Genomic DNA, 23,237 nt, shown 5'->3' on the forward strand with positions numbered 1-23,237 from the left:
ATGAAGGCGGAATCAACATATATGAAGTTACAACAACTTATCCTTTCAATTCCTTATCTTTCTATTGCTTTCTGATAAAAATTTGGCAGAGTTTCAGCACCGTAGCACACACATACACTATTACAAATGAGAACCGCTCTAGCCTATATATAGTTATCTTGGGTCGCTCCTATGACATGCCTTATGAGCGATCCAGGATACTTGTTCCTATAAGCGATCCAGGCTAGAGACTAATAAGCGGTCCACTATGATATATGACATATAAGCGATCCTACATCAATCTATCATAATATTTACACTTTGACCCCTATAGACCAATCTTGACTTCAGGCTTTTTGTAGACGCAGTCAACAGACATTCCGTGTATCAACAGACTCCCCCTTGGATGTTAACGTAGTCTTTTAGCATCTTCAGATCCATAGTCTTCAGTCTTTGTCTTTTCACCAACTCTGTCTATCATCTCAAGCATTCTTCACAGGTTTTAGCATCACCTTGCTCTAACTTCAACTTCCCAATAGTAGTTGATCCAGACTCCCCCTCTCACAGACTCCCCCTCTCAGTTTGCTGGGATCTTGAGATATTTGGTTCAAGCTTTTTGCAATTTGCCTCCGTTGGGAAATAACGTCCAAACCTGTTACTCAACCAATAACATTACAATCTAACTTTTTAATCAATAAACACTAATTCAATCAGCTTTATAAATCCACTCAATTTTACAAGTTCAAGTTAATGACCCTGAATACTTGATTAATCTACCAAGTTCAACTTAATGACCCTGGTTGATCTTTTGACGAAACAAACTGATTTAGTAAAATTATTTTCCAATTTTCTGAAAATAACAAGTATCAACTTAATGAACTTGTTTATAACTTTGAAAAACAAACAATCTTCCAACAATGTAAGCTTTCCTCGATCTTCAGCTCAGAATCTCCTGCATCTGCTTCATCTTGCTAGAATCCGACAATCAACTTTCCACTCTGGTTTGTCTAAAATAAAGCAGAAATAAAATCTTTTTAGATTTTTAATATGATCTAAACTAAGAAATGAAATAACAGAAAACTTAAATTGCAGAAAGTAAACTATTTACAAATTTATTTTTGGTGAGCGTGTCAGGGAATCATACCAGCTTTTCAGACACATTACAAGTACCGTTAAGCTACATTACATACTCAGAATTAAACAATTCACCTCGATTGTCGATATACTGATCCATCTTAAATTCTCATACAAACTTCAATCTATTCAGGGTACTGTTTAAGTGTTTTAAGAACTTAGATCAATTCATGTGTCCCACCTCTTGAACAAACTCCCGTATCCAGAATCCCAATATTCAGTCTTACAGGCAAAAATACTACAATGATGTCTGTACATAAATTAGGGTATGCGAGAACTGAGGAATCTCAGGTCAGAACTTCCGTTCAGCAGAGAGATATCAGCTTCGACTTTGCAGTGTGTTCCCTTTAGAGAATCTTTTCAGCTACAACAACTGATTATCAATTTTATTGTCTAATCAGCTGAGGGCTTTATGCTATATTTCAAGCATTTTTGGATAAAGTATTAGCCAAGGACTAGGTCAGAACTACCGTTCAGCAGAAGTCCCGGAATAATACCCCAGACATGATAGAGTATAACCACCTAGTATATCAGAATACGAGACCTTTCAAACGAGATTTCAGGGGTTACCTATATATCCAAGTAGTGTTCCCCACGAAATTCATAAGTTTGAAATTTTAGGTTTATATCCCGAATAAATCTACTAAATGTACAAAAACCTATCGACACATCGTTAGTGAGACTGTTTAACTCATTTTGTCTTTCCAAATCTTTAGCATACTGTAATTGTCTAGCTGATGTACTATCATTTTCCCTATATACACAAGCTCTTTTTCAATTTTATCATGTTTTTGTATTTTTGCATTTTTACTGTTTTTGTATTTTTCTCAAAATAAACTGTCACACCCCAACCGATGGCGGAAACATCGGGATGAGACGAACAAATTGCTCAAAACAACATAACACTAAATGTGACAATATAAATTAAATCATTTTATTAAAACTAAAGAATAATACATTGTTTCAAATAGTAAATATATATTCAAATATTGTTTAATTGCTAAAATGGGTATCTAAAGCCATCCTAGCTTGTTTTCTTGATCATCTTGACTAGCAACCTGCAACATGTATTAAAATAACATCAACAAAAAAATGTTGGCGAGTATACAAGTTTGATACATAGCATAGTAGAATAAAACAAGTTTTGAATTTGCTTAATATCCAACATGAAGACGATGACACTAGCTACCACTGTTCAACATTGTTCAAGTTGCTTTCAAATATCGTTCAAGTTGCATGTAATGAAGTTGCACTCAAAGAGTGTTGAAGTTGCATTCAAATAAAGTTGCATCCAAATGAAGTTGCACTCAAAGAGTGTTGAAGTTGCATTCAAATAAAGTTGCATATAATGAAGTTGCACTCAAAGAGTGTTGAAGTTGCATTCAAATAAAGTTGCATATAATGAAGTTGCACTCAAAGAGTGTTGAAGTTGCATTGAATGTTGGGTTACAAGCATCAAATCGTTTCATGTTTAAATGTGGATAGAGTGTGACGAAAACAAGACTCAAGTGTAGTGTAATTTGAATATGTAATACATGTTGCACCCAAATGTGTTTAAAACGAAAATGGGATCGAGTATACTCACCTTTGATTGCGTTGCGTTTTCTTGGTAAAGAGAAAGAGTGGAAGTTTGCGATTATCCAAGAGTTCGCAAGAGAATTGTAGACGAGCGCAAGAGATTTACCCGAAACGTGCTCGTGAAAGAATTCCGGCGAGATTCTGATGGCTGGGTCGTCTTCTTCGGCGGTCTTCCGGCGAGTTCCGGCGGCGAAACAGAACTCCGGGAAGCTTGATAGTAATAACCAGAGGGGTGTTTGAGGTGTGTTGTGAGTTTGACGGGAGAATGAGGGTGAATGGTATTTATAGGAGTCGATGTGGTTGTGAAGGTTTGGAAATAGTTCGAGATTGGACCGAATAAAGGAAAGAGGTCGGATTTTTTTTTGGGAATGCTCGATATGACAGAAACGCGGGGATTTTGCTTGCCGGAATTAGACCGATCACAAAAGGAAAGGTCAATGTTGTTGCTGTCAATCTGCTTGGGCGGCAAGTTTAAAAAATGGAAGGATCGTTATCAGTGTTTAAATATAACATGTTTCCTTATCCGTTTGGATGTGGCATGCCCGGCCGAGCGGTCAGTGTGTTGCTTGTTATAGTCGAGGTCGCGAGTTCGAGACTCATTGAGGGCGGTTTATACAAGAAAACTCCCTTTTTAATTCCTTTTTGATACTTAACTGTACTAACTGAGTTTTTCTAACTCAGTTAGTGATTTCCTTTATAAAACAAACCTGGTTAGTTACAACTAGGTTATTTTGAACTATATATAGGATCCACTAACTAAGTTAGCTTAAACTAACTTTATTTAACCAATTCTTGTTTATAATTCTTTTATTTATGATAAAATCAATTTAATTAATTAATTTATTTAATTACTATAAATACTATAATTATTTATTTTAACTAATAATATATATATTATAATTATTTGATTTAGCCCAAAATCTTGGGTATTTTACCGAATTACGTATGAATTCCCGATTTTTGAATGGATTAGGGTAATCTCTTGATGATACTTGTTTCAAGAGTCGAGATTAGGATATCTTTCCACTGTTTTTATGTGATTGACATAGTTTAACGTGCAATAACATAACATAGTATTAAAACAAGCATATGATCAAAACAATGCATTTTTCATTATGATTCAAGTCTCGAAGTACAAAATAGGATGCAACGAGAGTACAACTGTCTAAATTGGGAAAGTTCAACACATATTGCCAAAAATGGAAAGTACAGAAATACGAAACATTACAGTCTCCCCTACTTTAGGAGATTTCGTCCTCGAAATCTTAGAGGAAAAACTGAAAGAAAAAGAACAATGCGGTTGTTGATCGAGGAAACATGAATGTTGAAGAACAACATTGACCGTGACAGTTTTCCAATCAGGTGTTGGCATCTTGAGCTTGGTTGGCATTGAGAGCTGGCCCTTTTGGTGCTGGTTGCTGTTCTTGATTCCATAGAGGACATTGTGGACGAAGATGCGTCGTATCCCCACACTTGAAACAGGCTCTAACATTGTTTGCTAGGTTAGGGTTTTGGGTACGCGGACAATGGGCGGTATGGTGACCAAAACGGTTGCACAAAGTGCAATGGCGACATGGGGTATTGGTGGGATGGTGATAGTTGCAAATGGGGCACTTTGGCTGAGTCCCGGTGTATTGCTTCTTAGCGTTTCCAGGTGTGTTAGGGTTTGGGTTTCCAGCAGGTACAACCGCGTTGCAAACAGGGTCTTGAAACTGACGTTTCTTACTCTCTCCACTACTTGATTGTTGGGTGATTTGGTGAGCTGGTTTAGCAGGGTGGGTTGCCTTGGCGGCTGCAGGAGCTTGTTTGTCGCGTACGCGATTGTTGTTCAAGCTGGCAGCAAGTCGATAGACAGCCTCGATGTTGTCGAGTCGAGCTGCCTCAATGGTGTCCCTCATGGGAGGAGGTAAACCATGAATGTACTTCTTAATCATGCGGTCCACTGTGAGAACAAGGTGGGGTACAATAAAACTCAACTGCCTGATACGGGTGGTATACACAAGATTGTCGTCACCAATCTGTTTGAGTGACCAAAACTCTTCCTCGAGCTTCTGCTGTTCATGAGGAGGGCAAAACTCCTCCATCATGAGCTGCTTTAGCTCTTCCCATGACAACGCATAGGCCATCTCGTTTGAACGAAGGTTCCTTTCATTCGTCCACCATTCGAGAGCTCTAGCTTGAAAGACACCAGTAGCACTTCGTGTCTTGAGCTCGTCAGGACATTCACTGTTGATGAATGTGACCTCAATGCTATCGAACCATTCAAACATAGCGGTCACACCCTCTTTTCCAGTGAAGGGCTTAGGGTGGCAAGAGGCGAAATGTTTGTAGTTGAAGACAATGGGCTTAGGTTGGGCAACTTTGGAGTCGATGGAAGAGTTGGGGGTGTTGGAAGCTTGGATTTCAGTCACAACTTTGGGGATAAGACGAGCGAACTGCTTGGCCATAAATGCCATCATCTTCTTTTGAGAGCTAACCCTTGACCTTCTGGACGAGTTGGAAAGTTGGCGAGATGAAGACATCTACGAATTCGAAATGAAATGAGAATGAGACTTTGATCATAATGATTATTTGAGAAAAATTGTTTAATGTATGTGACATGTAGCACATTGTTTCACATTGTGTTTCACATAGGATAACATGAATAAAGTGACATGAATTTTCACATAGAGTAATATGTATGATGAAAGCATAATAAATTTAATTTGTTCACAAGAGATTATTATTATTTGTTTTAGATTGCGAAGATAGTGTGTAACGTGTCTCCAAGCTAGAAATGAATGAAACGCTCAAACGTAAAACACATAATAATTGAGATAACATAAAAGAGATTTAACGTAAAATATGGATTGTCACGGAACGTAACATACATACGACACTTCCAAAGTGAATCGAAGTCCTAACGATATTTGTCCTTCCAGTTACTACACGTCCTTAATCGAGTGGGAAATCGAAACTTTGGCGAGAGCGAAAATCGAGGAGTGGGACTAGTTAACAAGATGCGAGTATCACCTCTAACTTGATAACATCGTACCCTAACGTGGTTGGTACTTATCCTAAGATAAGGGTCCACTAGAATATGAAATGGAAAACTCCCATCAAGGTTTGGATATCACTCCTAACTTGAGGGTAGATTTCGTGCAAAAATCAAAGTATAGCTGAGTGAAAATCATCACCAAGTGTGGGAATCACCCCTATCTTGATGAATCATTTCAATTGTGTTGTAAGAGTGTCTTCAAAGCCTCCAAGTGTGTATTGTGTTAGCCTTAGGAAAGGCATGTATATTAAGAGTCCAAAAGAAAGTAGAGGGAAGCAAAGAAGATAGAGGGGAAGTTGTTTTAAGCAACACAAAGTGAATAAGCTCCTAAACTATAGACTAGGCAAGGCATTCCTAATTCCCTATAGTTATGACTCTAATACCAATCTGGTATCAGAGTACTCCTACTATAGACTAGGGAAAACTAAGGCAATCCTACCTAATTCCCTATAGTTATGGCTCTGATACCAATCTGTCACACCCCAACCGATGGCGGAAACATCGGGATGAGACGAACAAATTGCTCAAAACAACATAACACTAAATGTGACAATATAAATTAAATCATTTTATTAAAACTAAAGAATAATACATTGTTTCAAATAGTAAACATATATTCAAATATTGTTTAATTGCTAAAATGGGTATCTAAAGCCATCCTAGCTTGTTTTCTTGATCATCTTGACTAGCAACCTGCAACATGTATTAAAATAACATCAACAAAAAAATGTTGGCGAGTATACAAGTTTGATACATAGCATAGTAGAATAAAACAAGTTTTGAATTTGCTCAATATCTAACATGAAGACGATGACACTAGCTACCACTGTTCAACATTGTTCAAGTTGCTTTCAAATATCGTTCAAGTTGCATGTAATGAAGTTGCACTCAAAGAGTGTTGAAGTTGCATTCAAATAAAGTTGCATCCAAATGAAGTTGCACTCAAAGAGTGTTGAAGTTGCATTCAAATAAAGTTGCATATAATGAAGTTGCACTCAAAGAGTGTTGAAGTTGCATTCAAATAAAGTTGCATATAATGAAGTTGCACTCAAAGAGTGTTGAAGTTGCATTGAATGTTGGGTTACAAGCATCAAATCGTTTCATGTTTAAATGTGGATAGAGTGTGACGAAAACAAGACTCAAGTGTAGTGTAATTTGAATATGTAATACATGTTGCACCCAAATGTGTTTAAAACGAAAATGGGATCGAGTATACTCACCTTTGATTGCGTTGCGTTTTCTTGGTAAAGAGAAAGAGTGGAAGTTCGCGATTATCCAAGAGTTCGCAAGAGAATTGTAGACGAGCGCAAGAGATTTACCCGAAACGTGCTCGTGAAAGAATTCCGGCGAGATTCTGATGGCTGGGTCGTCTTCTTCGGCGGTCTTCCGGCGAGTTCCGGCGGCGAAACAGAACTCCGGGAAGCTTGATAGTAATAACCAGAGGGGTGTTTGAGGTGTGTTGTGAGTTTGACGGGAGAATGAGGGTGAATGGTATTTATAGGAGTCGATGTGGTTGTGAAGGTTTGGAAATAGTTCGAGATTGGACCGAATAAAGGAAAGAGGTCGGATTTTTTTTTGGGAATGCTCGATATGACAGAAACGCGGGGATTTTGCTTGCCGGAATTAGACCGATCACAAAAGGAAAGGTCAATGTTGTTGCTGTCAATCTGCTTGGGCGGCAAGTTTAAAAAATGGAAGGATCGTTATCAGTGTTTAAATATAACATGTTTCCTTATCCGTTTGGATGTGGCATGCCCGGCCGAGCGGTCAGTGTGTTGCTTGTTATAGTCGAGGTCGCGAGTTCGAGACTCATTGAGGGCGGTTTATACAAGAAAACTCCCTTTTTAATTCCTTTTTGATACTTAACTGTACTAACTGAGTTTTTCTAACTCAGTTAGTGATTTCCTTTATAAAACAAACCTGGTTAGTTACAACTAGGTTATTTTGAACTATATATAGGATCCACTAACTAAGTTAGCTTAAACTAACTTTATTTAACCAATTCTTGTTTATAATTCTTTTATTTATGATAAAATCAATTTAATTAATTAATTTATTTAATTACTATAAATACTATAATTATTTATTTTAACTAATAATATATATATTATAATTATTTGATTTAGCCCAAAATCTTGGGTATTTTACCGAATTACGTATGAATTCCCGATTTTTGAATGGATTAGGGTAATCTCTTGATGATACTTGTTTCAAGAGTCGAGATTAGGATATCTTTCCACTGTTTTTATGTGATTGACATAGTTTAACGTGCAATAACATAACATAGTATTAAAACAAGCATATGATCAAAACAATGCATTTTTCATTATGATTAAAGTCTCGAAGCACAAAATAGGATGCAACGAGAGTACAACTGTCTAAATTGGGAAAGTTCAACACATATTGCCAAAAATGGAAAGTACAGAAATACGAAACATTACATAAACTATGTACAACTAACTATCTCCCCCTAAATACCAAAACACGTAAAAACCGACAAACCATCGCAGATTGTTTCTCATCTTCATCCGCAACAGTACTCTCATCAACGCTCACAACCCCATCTGACATCGAAAGCAATTTCATACCATTAAGTTTTAACAAATATTGAAACCGATTTTTATCAAAAGCTTTGGTATGCAAATCAGCTTTTTGTTCGTCAGTGTGGATTTTCTCAATTCGTATCAACTTTTTCTCGAAGCAATCGCGAATAAAGTGATGACGAATCTCGATATGTTTAGTTTTAGCGTGATGTACTGGATTTTTAGTAATGTTAATTGTGGCCTCATTGTCAACAAACAGAGGTGTGTTAAGAAACTGCAAACCGTAGTCGCGCATCTGTTGCTGTATCCACAGGATCTGAGAGCAGCAACTGCTAGCAGAAACATACTCCGCTTCACATGTAGATAGCGCCACAGATGTTTGTTTCTTACACTGCCAAGTAATCAATCTCGGACCAAAAAACTGGCATCCTGCAGTTGTTGATTTCGCGTTGATTTTGCAGCATCCGAAATCCGAATCGGAAAACCCTTCGAGTGTAAAATCGCCTTTGCGAGGATACCACAACCCCAATGTGGGTGTGCCTTTTAAGTAACGTAAAATCCTCTTCACAATAATCATGTGCGATTCTCTCGGGTTAGACTGAAATCTTGCTGCGAGGAACGTTGGGTACATGATGTCAGGACGTGAAGCAGTTAGGTACATCAAAGAACCTATCATGGATCGATAAAGTGTCTCATCAACCCTGTCTCCGGTGAGATCTGGGTGAATCCCATGATTAGTCGCAAGTGGGGTAGCAGCTGGAGTAGAACTTGACATTCCAAATTTCTCCAGAATATCATGCACGTACTTCGTTTGATGAATGAAAATTCCTTCAGGAAGTTGTTCAACTTGTAATCCCAGAAAGAATTTCATCTCCCCCATTGAAGACATTTCAAATTTCTGCTTCATCACCTGTTCGAAATCTTTGCATAATTTCTCATTCGTTGACCCAAAAATTATATCGTCTACATAAATCTGTATTATCAGAAGATGACCATCAACGACTTTAGTGAAGAGAGTGGCATCCACTTTTCCGTGTATGAACTGGTTAGCGAGTAGGTGTTGAGACAAAGTCTCGTACAGGCTCTCGGCGCCTGATGTAGACCATACAACGCTTTGTCCAGCAAATAAACTTTGTTCTTGTGGATTGGGTCAGTAAAGCCCGGCGGCTAACCAACATAAACCTCCTCTTTGACCTTCCCATAAAGAAACGCTGATTTAACATCTAACTGAAATACTTTGAAATTCTTCCAAGACGCAAATGCTAGGAAAATTCTGATAGCCTCTAGTCGTGCGACAGGAGCATAGACTTCGGTAAAATCAATCCCCTCCTGTTGACTAAAGCCCTGAACAACAAGTCGAGCTTTGTTCCTTACAACCACTCCTCTGTCGTCCCTCTTACATTTGAAAACCCATTTTGTATTGATTTTCCTTTGACCATCCGGCAAATCAACTAACTTCCACACCCCCAACTTTTCAAACTGACTTAATTCTTCTTGCATCGCTATGACCCAAGAGTCTTCAGTAAGCGCCTCTTTGTAAGTTCTCGGTTCGACCTGCGAGATAAAACAACTTAATGAAAATTCAGTTTGTAAAGGTGCTACTGTAGAATAAAAACATGTTAAGCCCTGGTCAATTTGACGTCTCGTGCGAACGCCCGATTGCAATTCTCCTATTATCAACTCCTCTGGATGATAAGAAAGAGTTCGCGGCATCACTTCGCTTGGAACTTCTACATTTCCCTCCAGATTAGTAACATTCTGCTCTGCATCTTGTTCACCAACTTGGTTTGTTTGACTTGACAACTGGATCTGCTCCCCCTCAAGATCTGAATCACCATGGTCAAAAACTGGCATGTTTTCAGCTTCTTGATCATCATTTACCTCCGACTGATTACCAGGAGCAACTTCATCATCATGTTCACCAGCGTTACTAGGACATGCTTCATCATCATTTGAAGTCTCCCGAGGTCTTCTAAAATACTCTGCTGGAAACCTGAGCGACGATTCATACTCTCGTAAAATATCCAGCTCATCAAAGAAATCTTCCTCTTCCTCTGATTCTTCTCTCATGTCAAACGATTCCCAAAGTTTGTCATAATGATAACGCCATGAATCACCAGGATTCTGAGGCGGCATAGTATAACCCTGACATTCAACATTCGCTGCTTCAATAATACGCTTTTCACTTGGAACAAATACACGCCGTGTAGGACCTGAATATCCAACAAATATTCCTTCAAAGTTCTTTGAACCAAACTTGCCATTAGGCTCTATCACCGTACAGGGTGACCCAAACGGTTCTAGATACTTCAAATTCGGCTTGCGTTTATTGATTAGCTCAAAACACGTCTTGTTGAACTTCTTCACAGTAAGAACTCTATTGAGAGTATAGCATGCAGTAGAAACAGCTTCAGCCCAGAAATTAATTGGTAACTTGGAATCTGCAAGCATCGTTCTGGCTGTCTCGATTAGCGTCCGGTTCTTGCGTTCTGCAACTCCATTTTGCTGAGGAGTGTACGGAGCACTAAACTCATGCAGTATACCTCTTTCATCACAGTATTCCTCCATCTTACTATTTTTGAACTCAGTACCATTATCACTTCGAATTCTACAGATCGGTCTCTGGTACAGATTCTCAATTTTCTTAAACAATACTATCAAACTATCAAAGGTTTCGTCTTTTGTTTTCAAAAACATGACCCACGAAAATCTGGAGTAGTCATCAGTCACGACCAAACAGTATGAATCTCCTGTTATACTCTTGACGTTCACTGGACCAAATAAATCCATATGAAGTCTTTCCAAAGGTCTTGAAACTGAATTGACTTGTTTTGTAGGTTGTGACTTTTTCTTCTGTTTGCCTCTGACACAGCTTATGCACTCCCCTTCCAGATGAAAACCTTTAATATTCACTCCAGTGACCAAGTCGTTATACACTAAGTGATTCATTTTCCTTAGGTGAATATGCCCCATCTTTCGGTGCCATAACCTTGACTCTTTCTCCGTTGCTCTGGACACAAAACAATGAGCCTGACCCGTGGTTGTAGTAGCAACGCTCATGTCCAACACGTACAGATCGTTGACTCTTGGTGCCCTCATGATGATCCACTCTTCAGGTATCACAAATCCCGGTTTCAAGATCAAACATTCTTTGTCGGTGAAATGAGTAGTATACATCCTGTCACAGATCTGGGAGATACTCAGCAGGTTGTTCTTCAGCTCAGCGATGTAGTTAACTCTCTCAAACGTTATAACGCCATTTGACAGCGTTCCTTCACCTATGATCCTTCCTCATTGATTACCCGCAAAACCCACATAACCACCATTAATGTTATTCACATCATACAGCAATGCGGTCTTCCCTGTCATATGCCTTGACGCTCCACTATCCATTATCCACCTGGATACAAGTTTTGGAAGATCCTGCACATAACAAATCATCATTTAAAACAACTTCAAGAAAGATGCCGATTCATGCTTCGCGATCCAGGAAGCTCCGGCAATTCAAACTGTTTAGTCAAACATGGTGTCCACCCAGGCCTCATCCGCCTTAGGTGTAACCGTGACTTTAGCAATTTGAATTTTGAAATTCTTAGACTTAAGAGGTGGAAATTGTGCATCATAATCAACCGTAATTGATTCTTCAGCCTTTTTCACCTCAGAAGTTGAAACTTTCTTCTCAACTTTAGGTTCAATTTTAGGTTTCCACACCTGTTGAGCTACTGCAACCCTCTTATAAAATTTATCATTTTGATTTACCAACTTCTTTACGGGTTCAGTTTTTACTGTCAAGTTGTCAATTTGAACATTTTTCTTCCCAACAACTTTCTTCTCAACATACATCAGTGTTTTACCCTTCACATCAACTTTCTTTTGTTGAACCTTCACAGCTTCAGTCTTAGGCTTCACATATGTACACTTTCGTGCAATATGACCAACCTGTTCACATCTAAAACAAGTACGAGTATCAGCTACCCTACTCGTGCCTTCAGACTGAGCCTGTGAAGCTCTCTTTTCAAAAAATTCTTTGTTCGATTTTGAAAAAATTTCTTTTTCTTCATCAACAAGTGAACTCGAACTGTTCACAAACTTTTTCTTTTCGACAAACCTCTTGTTTGGAACATTTCTTTTCTGATATGGTTTACCCCCTGATAACCACCTGACCAGTTGTTTCTATTGTTATTGTAAAACCGTGGTGGATAAACAGTTTTCTTGTTGTAAACCCTCTCTTTCTTTCGACTCAGATTGTTCACTGCTGACAGCTCGACTTCGACCAGTTTGAAAACATTTGTCAATTTGTTCAAATTAACATTCTCTAATGGAAACTCAGAATCCGAAAACAACTTATCCGATCCCGACATCTTGTACATGACAAGATCAGATTCATCATGTAAGTTGTTTTTGGACTTTTGCTTCGGAATGTATTTATCTAGAAAACACTCATCCTCCTCAGAAGTGTCACAATCCGGCTTAAGCACTTTGTCTATCACACTTTTCACCACATCATTTTGGACACCCTCTTCATTGGAAGATGTGAACGTGACATCAATGTTCTCAGGAAGTGTAACATCACTCTCTTCCTCAATTTCCACCAAACTAGACTGCTTTTTCGTGTAGTTGTCTAAAATTGGCGGTGGAACTTTGTGAAACCCTACACCCGTTCCATCAGAAAACACATCCTCACCAGCTTTGTTTTTCCCTATAGGTTTGGGAACAATATGCTGCAAAACAAAGCTAGCTGAGCTATAGCTGTTTAATTTTAACTGAATTCTTTCATTTTCAATTTCAATTTCTTGAACTTTAAGTTTTAGTTTAGCAATTTCATCCAGTTGTTTGTTAATTGATTCTTCTTTTAATCTCAAAACCGCTCTCAGATGTTCATTTTCTTTATACGTTTTACCATTTCGATCATCACTATCTTTGACAATGCTTTTTAATTTTTCAAACTTTTCAGAAATTTGTCGATTCTCAAGAATTAACTTTTCATTTTCACATTTAATTTTCTCTCGTTCAGTTTTATCATTTTCAATTTGAGTTGTTAATTCTTTGATTCGTTCAGTTGAAGCTTTTACTGTTCTGTCACGACTGAGAATCTGATCCTCAACATTTCTAACCTTCGTTGTCAGATTCTTAATTTTCTCACTGTTCAGATACGTGACAGTGCTACAAAAATTGCATAGTTTAGTGCAATTTTTGCAATCAGCATTTCCATCTATTTTGTTACCTGACACATTCATTGACACATTTTGACTGACCTGATCCTTTGACTCAGTAACAGAAACAGGATCTACCTCAAGTGCTTTTGTAGCTAGCACCTTGTCAGCCATATTTCCCAGGTTCTCAGCTGTCAATTCCTGTGTAGTATCGATCAAACCAGTATCAACCTTCTTTACTTTCTCAATCTCTTCTTTTTCTTTCCTCTCTTTCTCTTCTTTCTCCTTTCTCTCTTTCTCTTTTTCTTCTTCAATCATCTTTGACGTTGGTGTTCCCCACCACTTGTGCTGCCAATACTCATCATCTTCTTTAATCTCCTTGATTATAGCTTCCATATCAAGTGTGCTGTCATCAATCGCAATGTTTCCATAACAATCAAGATAACATTCCCTATCTGGATCCCATCTATTTGCTCGTCTTGCTTCCAGATAAACACGAGAGATCCTCAAAATTCTGTTTTCAGCAATCATCTTTCGATAACAATACTGTTGCTCTTCTGTTCTATCTTCTTTCCATGGAATTGGTTCATCATCATTTGCCATGAATGCGTAACCAAACGCATCTTCTTCCGGTAACACTTCTTTACTCCAATCATACCCCTCGTCATCATAAATCACTGCCAAAGCCCATGATTTATCTCTGTTATCATCAGACTGCTTCAATCTAGGCGGCTCGGATTTATTCTGATGGTAGATTGCCTTTTTGTAGTAGTCGTCTCGAAATGGATTCTCTGACTCATCAGCATACGCATTTCTACATTCCCGTTTGAAGTGACCCTTCTGCTTACATTTGAAGCATGTCACCTTTGATTTGTCGAACCCCAACTTTGTGGACGGACCACCAATCGTTTTTCTCCCAGTAATTTCCATGAAACGTTGAGCACGTCGAACAGCACTTGCCATTGCCCAACGAATGTCAATAAGCTCCATTTCCTCGGGGTCTATCTGATCATAGTCTTCCTTTGTCAGATTTGTGTTCCCGATCTTACTAGCCACCAACCCTTCATAAGATTCTAGCATAGACGCCAGAAAAACCATTTGTTGCTTGGCCGACTCTTCATCAAAATTTTGTGCGCTCTTCAGATCTATAGCAATGTTGCATGAAAACTTCGCATCAGAACGATTTGTAGAAGACGTAGATCCACTGTGATATCCACTGTGGTTTCCACTGCTTGAACTGCTTTGACTCTCTTTGTTTGCTGTAGAAACATTCTCAGCAGAAAATGCAGTTTTCGGAGAAGTAGCTTTTGGCATCAAGCTCTTCGGATAGTACAAATCCAGATTTTGCTGATAAGATGAGTGATTAACTTTGTATGTTTTCTTCAACTCTAGCTCATGGCTTTCAAGTCTTTCAATCACCACATCTGGTTTCAAATTTTCAGGAGCAATAGTGTTCTTCAACATCAACGCATAATATCTCCAATCCATCTCGTCTGGTAATGAATCAAACAGTTTATCAACAAGTTCTTCCAGAGAATAAGTGATGTCATGTCGTGCAAGCTCCAGCTTTAGATGACCAAACCGTTCAATCATTTTGCTCACCGATTCATTCTTAAGACAACTAAACATGTCAAACTCTTTTTTAAGCAGTTTCGTCTTATTTTTTATAATCTCATTACTCCCTATACACTTTTTCTTGAGTTTATCCCATAAATCTTTAGCATTGGAGTAGTCTATCAACGAAATGATATCTTCCCGCACCGATTGAAACAATAATGCCACACACTTTTGCTCGGCGACAAAACCTTCAATTTCTTCAGCTGATGTCAATGCTTCGCCATTCTTCTTTCCATTAGCATATCCAGTTTTCATACTTTTCCAGCTTGGAAAGGCGAATGCCATCAACTAATCTTCGAACTTTGTTGCCCACCTGCTATAATCTTCTATAGCCATCAGCTTAGGAGGTTTGTTAAACGTTCCAAATGCACTTTCGGACTCCCAAGCTTCTTTCTTTTTCTCTTTTGGTTGATTCTCGTTCGTATTGTTCGATGTCGAATCGTTGTTTCCTGAACTTCCCGTGAATGCGTACATGTCGCTAAATGGATTCAAGAACATATCATCCATTGTGAACGTACCTGCAAAATCAGACAACACTTAGAAAAATTTTTGATTTTAAAAAAAAATAATCAGAACCACAAAAGCGATCCTGATTTGTACAGCTTGACAGAAAAGCGAATCTAGAAATGTTCAAATATGCGGACCAGAAAACAATGTTCTTTTGAGCGAGTCACAAATATGTTTGAATGAGCGTTCCGAGTATGATCGTTCGAGCGATCCAAGAATGATCGTTCGAGCGGTTCAGCAAATTTCGTATGAGCGGTCCAGATGTGATCGTTCGAGCGGTCCAAGAAAGTCCGTTCGAGCGATCCTGAGAGCAAAATTGTCCAAAAGAGCGATCCTAAAGGTGAATTTTGAGCGATCCAGACAGTTTAGGTCCAAATAAGCGATCCAATTGTCCGAAAAAGCGATCGACTATTTTTAACCAGTTTTTACCATTTTTAGTCCGTATTTTCACCTGATTCTTTCTAGGGTTTGTTCATAGTGTGTTTTACACGTTATACTCGAATTTCAGACAATTTTGACCGTTGGAACCACTAGAAACTGAAAAAGTGAGTAGAAAAGAGAGATTTCTGCAGATCTATGCTGTCGTAGTATGAACTCCTCGTCCTGAGCTCTGATACCACTTGTTGGACCGTTCTATGACCCTAAAAGTCAGTCGAAGTAGTTCATCTTCATGTATGAAGGCGGAATCAACATATATGAAGTTACAACAGCTTATCCTTTCAATTCCTTATCTTTCTATTGCTTTCTGATAAAAATTTGGCAGAGTTTCAGCACCGTAGCACACACATACACTATTACAAATGAGAACCGCTCTAGCCTATATATAGTTATCTTGGATCGCTCCTATGACATGCCTTATGAGCGATCCAGGATACTTGTTCCTATAAGCGATCCAGGCTAGAGACTAATAAGCGGTCCACTATGATATATGACATATAAGCGATCCTACATCAATCTATCATAATATTTACACTTTGACCCCTATAGACCAATCTTGACTTCAGGCTTTTTGTAGACGCAGTCAATAGACATTCCGTGTATCAACATAAACAATCAAGTCCGCTTATCTGAACAATCAAGTCCGCTTATCTGAACAATCAAGTCCGCTTATTTGAACATCAGGAGTTCCACTTATTTGAACATCAAGAGTTCCACTTATTTGAACATCAGGAGTTCCACTTATTTGAACATCAGGAGTTCCACTTATTTTAACATCAGGAGTTCCACTTATTTGAACATTAGGAGTTCCACTTATTTGAACATTTAGTGGTTCCGCTCTTTTGAACAATCGGGTTCCGCTCTTTTGAACAAACTGGTTCCCCTTTTGTGATCAATCAAGTTTTGCTCTTAGTGGTTCCGCTCATTTGACCAAGAAGGTTTTGCTCCAGTGAACTATCTAGTTTCGCTTTTAAGGACTGTTATAGCAAATTGTTGAAATCTGAAAATGGACGAGGAGTTCTACAACGCATTCGCTACTCCGAGTACCCCAATCACTGTTGCTCAAACCACAATGCTCGATAACGAAACGGGAACATTGCAAAAACCACCCAAATTATTGAATATTGAAGAATATAAAGGATGGGAGGGTCGTTTCAAGAACTGGGTACAAGCGAACTATCTTGATGCATGGGAGTGTGTGGAAACAAAGTATGTGATACCGTTAAATGATGATGGAGAGGAAGTTGCAATCAAAGACATGAGTGCCGATGACAAGAAGAAGTATAAGAATGAGAAAATGATGTTAAGCTTGTTACAACAAACTGTGAAGGAAGACATTATGGTGTTGCTCCAACACAACGGGAGTTCATACTCAATTTGGAAAGCGTTACGTTCAAAGTTTGTTGGTAGTCAGGAGATGGTGAAAAATAAGAAGTCACTTTTGAAAAAGGAGTTTGATTTGTTTAGAGGATTGAAGAATGAGAGTACAAAGCAAATCATTGAAAGATATTGCAACTTGTTGGTGAACATGAAAAGGTTAAGTATCAACAAAGACAATGAAGAGTTAATTGAAAAGCTTGCTGATGCTTTACCACATGAAACATGGGGAACCTATCTGATGATGCTCAGGAACAAAAAGGGTTTTAGTACGTTAACTTTGAGCAAATTCATTGAAAAATTGGAAGCTCAGGAAATGGAACAGAGAAAGATTGTTCGAACGAAAGATTTCGATGGTGAACAGGATATTGGGTTGTATTACAAAGCAGGGGTGAATGAGAAATCTACAAATCTATCTCCGAAAATAGAAACTGCTTACAATGCCAAGAATTCTCCTGGAGGTTCATCATCAGGATCAAACAGCAAAACAAGTTTCACATCATTTCCGTCTTTTGATCCAAACATTTCAGCAACTAAAAATGGAAGAAAACTTTAGTGCAATGTTGTATTAAATCTTGAGAGTGATCAAGATTATTCTGAGGAAGTTGCTAAAAGTCAAATGTCTTTATTAGGAATGGTTTTAGAGTCTTCCAATGCTAACAAAGGAAGATTACGACCAGATAGATGCTGAAGAGATGGAGCTGATGGACATAAAGTGGTGTTTGGCTAGCGTGTTACGGAGAGCTGAGAAGTTTAAGCAGATCACGGGGAGAGATGATCTTCGTGAAGCTAATGTTTCTACTTTAGGTTTCGACAAATCTAAAGTCACTTGTTTTCGTTGCAGGGAGAAAGGACACTTCAAGAGGGAGTGGACTAATCGCGAAGCAAGTGGGGCTCAGAATCCATTCAACAACAATAATGATAACTATCGAAAAGCCATCTACCATCAAGTTGCTCAACAACCATCTCAACAGAATCAACATCAAGCACAAACGGCACATGGAAAACCTATAATTGAAGATTCTGGAAAGAGAGCTTGTGTGGGTAATCAAGATTGTTTGAAGAGAAAGGATGGTAGTGCCTTGGTAATTGATCAAGATGATGAAAAGTTACCCGAGGGATTTAGCTGGGAGAATTTCTCTTAGGATAACTACATTCCTGATCAAGCTACAGCTTACACAGCTTTTGTTGCCAAAGTTGAAGAAGATAGTGATGATGATACTGAGTATTATGCCAAACAGATGGCAAAACATTTGAAGATGTTAGCAGAAAGTGATAGTGAGGATGAGAAGGCAAAGAATAAAAAGAAGAAGGTAAAGACACCGGTTAGCAGCGATGATGAGACAGTACTGATAGTGAGAAGAAAAATGAAGGAAATTCCAAAGTTCGAGATTAATGAAGAAGTCATTACAAAGAAGAGTTCAATCACTTGTGAAAATTGTGAAGTTGTAAAGAAACAGAACAGTTCATTGATCCACAACATGAACCGATTGAAAGAATCATATGATGTGTTGAACAGGGCAATGAATATGTACAATGACACAAGTGAAGAGCAGGCTACAGCGATGAAAACACTTCAGGGAGCTTTTATGGTCAAGCAGAAAGTTGTAAACAATTATATTGAGAAGTGTGCTGAACTCGAACAGAAACTTGAACTTCAAAGAATTGAAACTGAAAGAGTTAACCGTTTATTAAAAAGTTACTCATGTTCGTCTTATGTCATTGACAGGATTTATCCGACGGCTAAAAGCTTGAAGGCATTTGAGGACAATGAAGTAACTGAAGAAAAGAAATTTTCAGAAGAAAAAGTTGAAGAAAAGACTCCAGAGAAGAAGATTAAAAAGAAGAAAGACACTGAAAAGACGCCATCTGGTAAGAAACAAGGTGTCAGTTACAACAAATGTCCACCCCCGCTGGAAAACGGATATCTGGCTAGAAATCCAAATGATGAAAGAGTCAAAAAGGCAACAAATTTACAGTGGGAGTCGGAGTCGTCAGTAAATTTGCCAGATAGTATTGATATTGTGTTTACATCGTCTGACACTGATCAACAGTCTCAATTGATGAAGAAAGTCGTGGATCATGTGTTAGAAAACGATGAGATAGAGGAGTCAAAGTCGGAGTTTGTGTCAGAGTCACAGTCTGGGTCAAGCACTCCGTGTCAAACAGAAAAACAGGACAAAATAGTTTATGATAGAAAATTTCTGTTATCAAAATCTAATTTGGATGATGGATTGTTTAAAGTTGCTTATACTTTGAATGATTCTGACAAATTATATTCTGATGAGGAATTTCCAATAAGAGGTGTCAAAACTGAACTGATAAACAAGGTTTTCAAACTCACAGAAATTAATATTTCTGAAATAAAAGACTTATGTCTTAATGCAAAACCTAAAAAATACACATCAAGAGTACAACAAAGATTAAACAAGAAAAAGAATTACAGTTCTGGTTCAGGTTTCCAAAAGAAATCAAACCATAACGGTAATTTCAAAAAGAAAGGGTTAGGTTTTACTCCTACAGAAAAACAGAAAAATGAAAAATATGTTCGTGATTTTAAATCAAAAATGACTTTTGTTTCAGGAACATCATCTGAAGAAGAAGAAAAGAAAGATTTCTGGAGACAGTCAAACAATGAATTCCTTGCAAAGAAGCAAGATGAATTGAAGAAAATGGCTGAACAGAAGAAAGATACGAAAACCTGTTTTCGATGCAACATTGTTGGACATATTGCCCGAGATTGTTCTAAGGCAATACAATCAAAACAGGGAGTATTTTGTAAACTCAAAGAGAAAGTAGTTGAGTTCAAACCACCAATTGATAGAACAAAATTGTTTAAAGATTCTACATTTGAAATTGGTGAGAGTTCGAACAAATTTTACAAGAAGAGAGCTAAATCTGACAACCAGAAATAGGTTGTTAAGAAAGTTGGTGAAAGCTCTAGCGATGATTTTGATAGGTCAAAATCAGAGGAGCTATCTTCTAGCGATGAAACTGATTCCATAAAATCAATTGAGCCACAAGTTGTTTCAAAATGTGAAGCTGTTTTAAAAGACGAAAAATTAGTTCCGATTGTGAATGATGAGGAGTTTCCATCACTTCGGGCTGAGAATTATGAAAAGAAAATTGGTAAAACTGAAATCTCTAACCAATTTTATAATGACAAATAGGAATTTGATGCTGAGAAGGTCTTTAACCCCAAGGTAAAACATATCTTTGGTAAGATGATTGATCGAAAAGTCAAGGGGGTTAAGGAATTTTATGAAAAGAAGAGGAAAGGTAAGAAACCGAGTGCTGGTGACTCGGTGAAACCTAAGGCTGGTCAGGCTTGGGTGGATATTTTCTTTGACTAAAACCTGACTTGCCGGAGCTCCCAGGTTGGTAAGCGTGGAGCATGAATCGACATCTTTCTTGAGTTTTATTCGGTAACGTCAATCATTCAAACGGTAAGAGGTTTGTTTATGTTTGTTGTACAAGTGGTTAGACGATTTAATTGCACATTCTTGTATATGGTAAATCAAGGACATTAGGTTGTACTTGTATTTTCCTACAAATTGTTGAGAGACAATATGATGAACCACATCCCCGAACCTATTATTGATATACCTACACGTGGTAAAATCATCCAAACTTATTTTCCGGAAAAACCATTTTGATTAAAACAAACTTAAGTGTTTTGAAATCTAAATGGGAAAATAGTTTGTTGATAGGGGGAGTTCTGATTGTTTATGCCAAGCGGATGGCGAATTGAGGCGATTTGATATCGGTTGTCATATTTCTGTATAGTTTTTTTGCTGTCATGTTTTTAGTGGTCAAGAGCTTAGATAGTTTTCAAATTTTCTTTAATGTGTTTGCATTTTAGGGGGAGTAGAAAATTTCAGAAAATCCAAAAACATTAGAAAATTTGAAAAAGTCAAAAACATGATAAAATCAAAAATGAGTTTTATTGTGAAAAAGAGGAAATGATAGTACATCAGCGGACTATCACAGCATGCTAAAGATATGAAGTGTTAAAATGTGATAAACGATCTTACTGCGGATGTGTCATTAGATTTTTGCACATTTAGTAAATTGAAACGAGATATAAACCTAAATTCAAACTTGCTTAATTCGTGGGTAACTATTCTTGGATATATGGGTAACCCCCGAAATCTTGTTTGAAAGGTCCCTCTTTTTGAGATACTAGGTCTTTATACTCAGTGATATCTGGGGTATTATTCCGGGACTTCTGCTGTATGGAAGTACTGACCTAGTCCCCGAATAATACTTTCTGCAAAATGCTTTGAAATATAAGCTCGCCCTCAGCAATTTGATTAAACAATAAAATTGATAATCTTTGCTGTTGTAACAAAAGATCCTATAAAGGGGACCCACCTAAAGTCGAAGCCGTCATCTCTCTGCGTATACGGAAGTATCGACCTGAGCTCTCTCGGCCCTCGCACATAACCCCTTTACAGAGTATACTCACCTGTAAGACTAAACATTGGGATCTGGATACAGGAGTATATTCAAGTGGAGTGATACACAATTAAGTTTAAGTTTCTAACACATTAATATCGTATCTTGAATCGATTGAAATTTGTGTGAAAATTTAAAGTGGACCAATATACTGACAATCTAGGTAAATTGTTTAGAACTGAGAATGTTTAAAGCTTAACGGTTTTAGTGATTTGTCTTAAAACTTATATGATCCTCTTGCACAAACTCACAAAAATATTGTCTGTAAATAGTTCATTTCTGCATTTAATTTCTTATAGAAATCCAAAAAGATTTTTGGTGTTTTTTAGCATAAATTTTGAAAAATTCAAAAAGATTTTCGACGACTGATATTGAAAAACTGATTTTCAAAATTCTAAGTGCTAAACATGATGAACAGATGGTTTGGGAGATTGTGATGTTTTGATAAAATGATACAAATTTCAAGTGGTTCATCAGTATCTGATTGGTTGATTAGTTTGTGATTAGTAATGTCTATATGCTTAAATGTTTATTATAAAACTTATGTTTGTGGTAGAGTTTTATGCAGGAAGAGTCAACATTTGAGGGGGAGTGCATGTTGGAGCTGAGGAACTCAAAAGATGTCAACATTCAAGAGAAGAAGTTTGTTGGTGATAAAAGAGAGAGAGATGAAGATAGAGAGAGAGAAGCCCAGAATCAAGACTGAAGGTGCGAAGACATGACATTGTCAAAGACTCGATGAACGACTCGTCAACATCTGAAGGGGAGTTTGTTGGTGCACTACATCTGTCGACTTCGTCTTGTATCGAATCTTAGTTTTAGATTGTTAGATTAGGGCATGTTTTATGAGAAAATAGGATCGCATATAGGTTTAACCTGGTAGGTCCGGTTATGTGTCACTAGGAGGTCCGCTTATGTGTCAGGTCCGCTTATGTGTCCATGTACCTTGGAGGGAACCTCAACACCTATAAATAGGTGCACATAAGCGAACCATAGGAACAAGTCTTGTAACTCGTACCGAAGTGCTGCCGGATCGAGATTTGGATGTAAACTGTTATAAATCAATGCAAAGAGGCGTTTAAAGTGATTTGCTAGCTGTTTCTACGTTGATTACTTGTTTTCCGCACCTGTAATTGACGAAAAATCCTCTGAACGACTCGTTCGGGTCGACACACGATCCTACAGTTTCATCAATTTGCTGAGGGCGAGCTTATATTTCAAAGCATTTGCAAAAAGTATTATCCGGGGACTAGGTCAGAATTTCCATTTAGCAGAAGTCCCGGGATAATACCCCAGATATCACTGAGTATAAAGACCTAGTATCTCAGAAAGAGGGACCTTTCAAACAAGATTTCGGGGGTTACCCATATATCCAAGAAGTTGTTACCCACGAACTAAGCAAGTTTGAATTTAAGT

The 23,237-nt window shown here is 37.9% G+C and overlaps 1 protein-coding gene across 1 annotated transcript in view; it reads left to right on the forward strand.

Moving 5' to 3' along the window:
- The first annotated feature begins 16,992 nt into the window (after nt 1-16,992).
- Nucleotides 16,993-23,237, forward strand: part of LOC118480176 (plasma membrane ATPase 2-like) — a 33,320-nt gene continuing 27,075 nt past the window's right edge. The window contains exon 1 of the mRNA XM_035974889.1: nt 16,993-17,392. Within this exon, the coding sequence (XP_035830782.1) occupies nt 16,993-17,392 (400 nt within the window). The remainder of the gene's footprint in view (nt 17,393-23,237) is intronic.

Source organism: Helianthus annuus, chromosome 7 (genome assembly GCF_002127325.2).
Source record: "Helianthus annuus cultivar XRQ/B chromosome 7, HanXRQr2.0-SUNRISE, whole genome shotgun sequence".
NCBI lineage: Eukaryota > Viridiplantae > Streptophyta > Magnoliopsida > Asterales > Asteraceae > Helianthus > Helianthus annuus.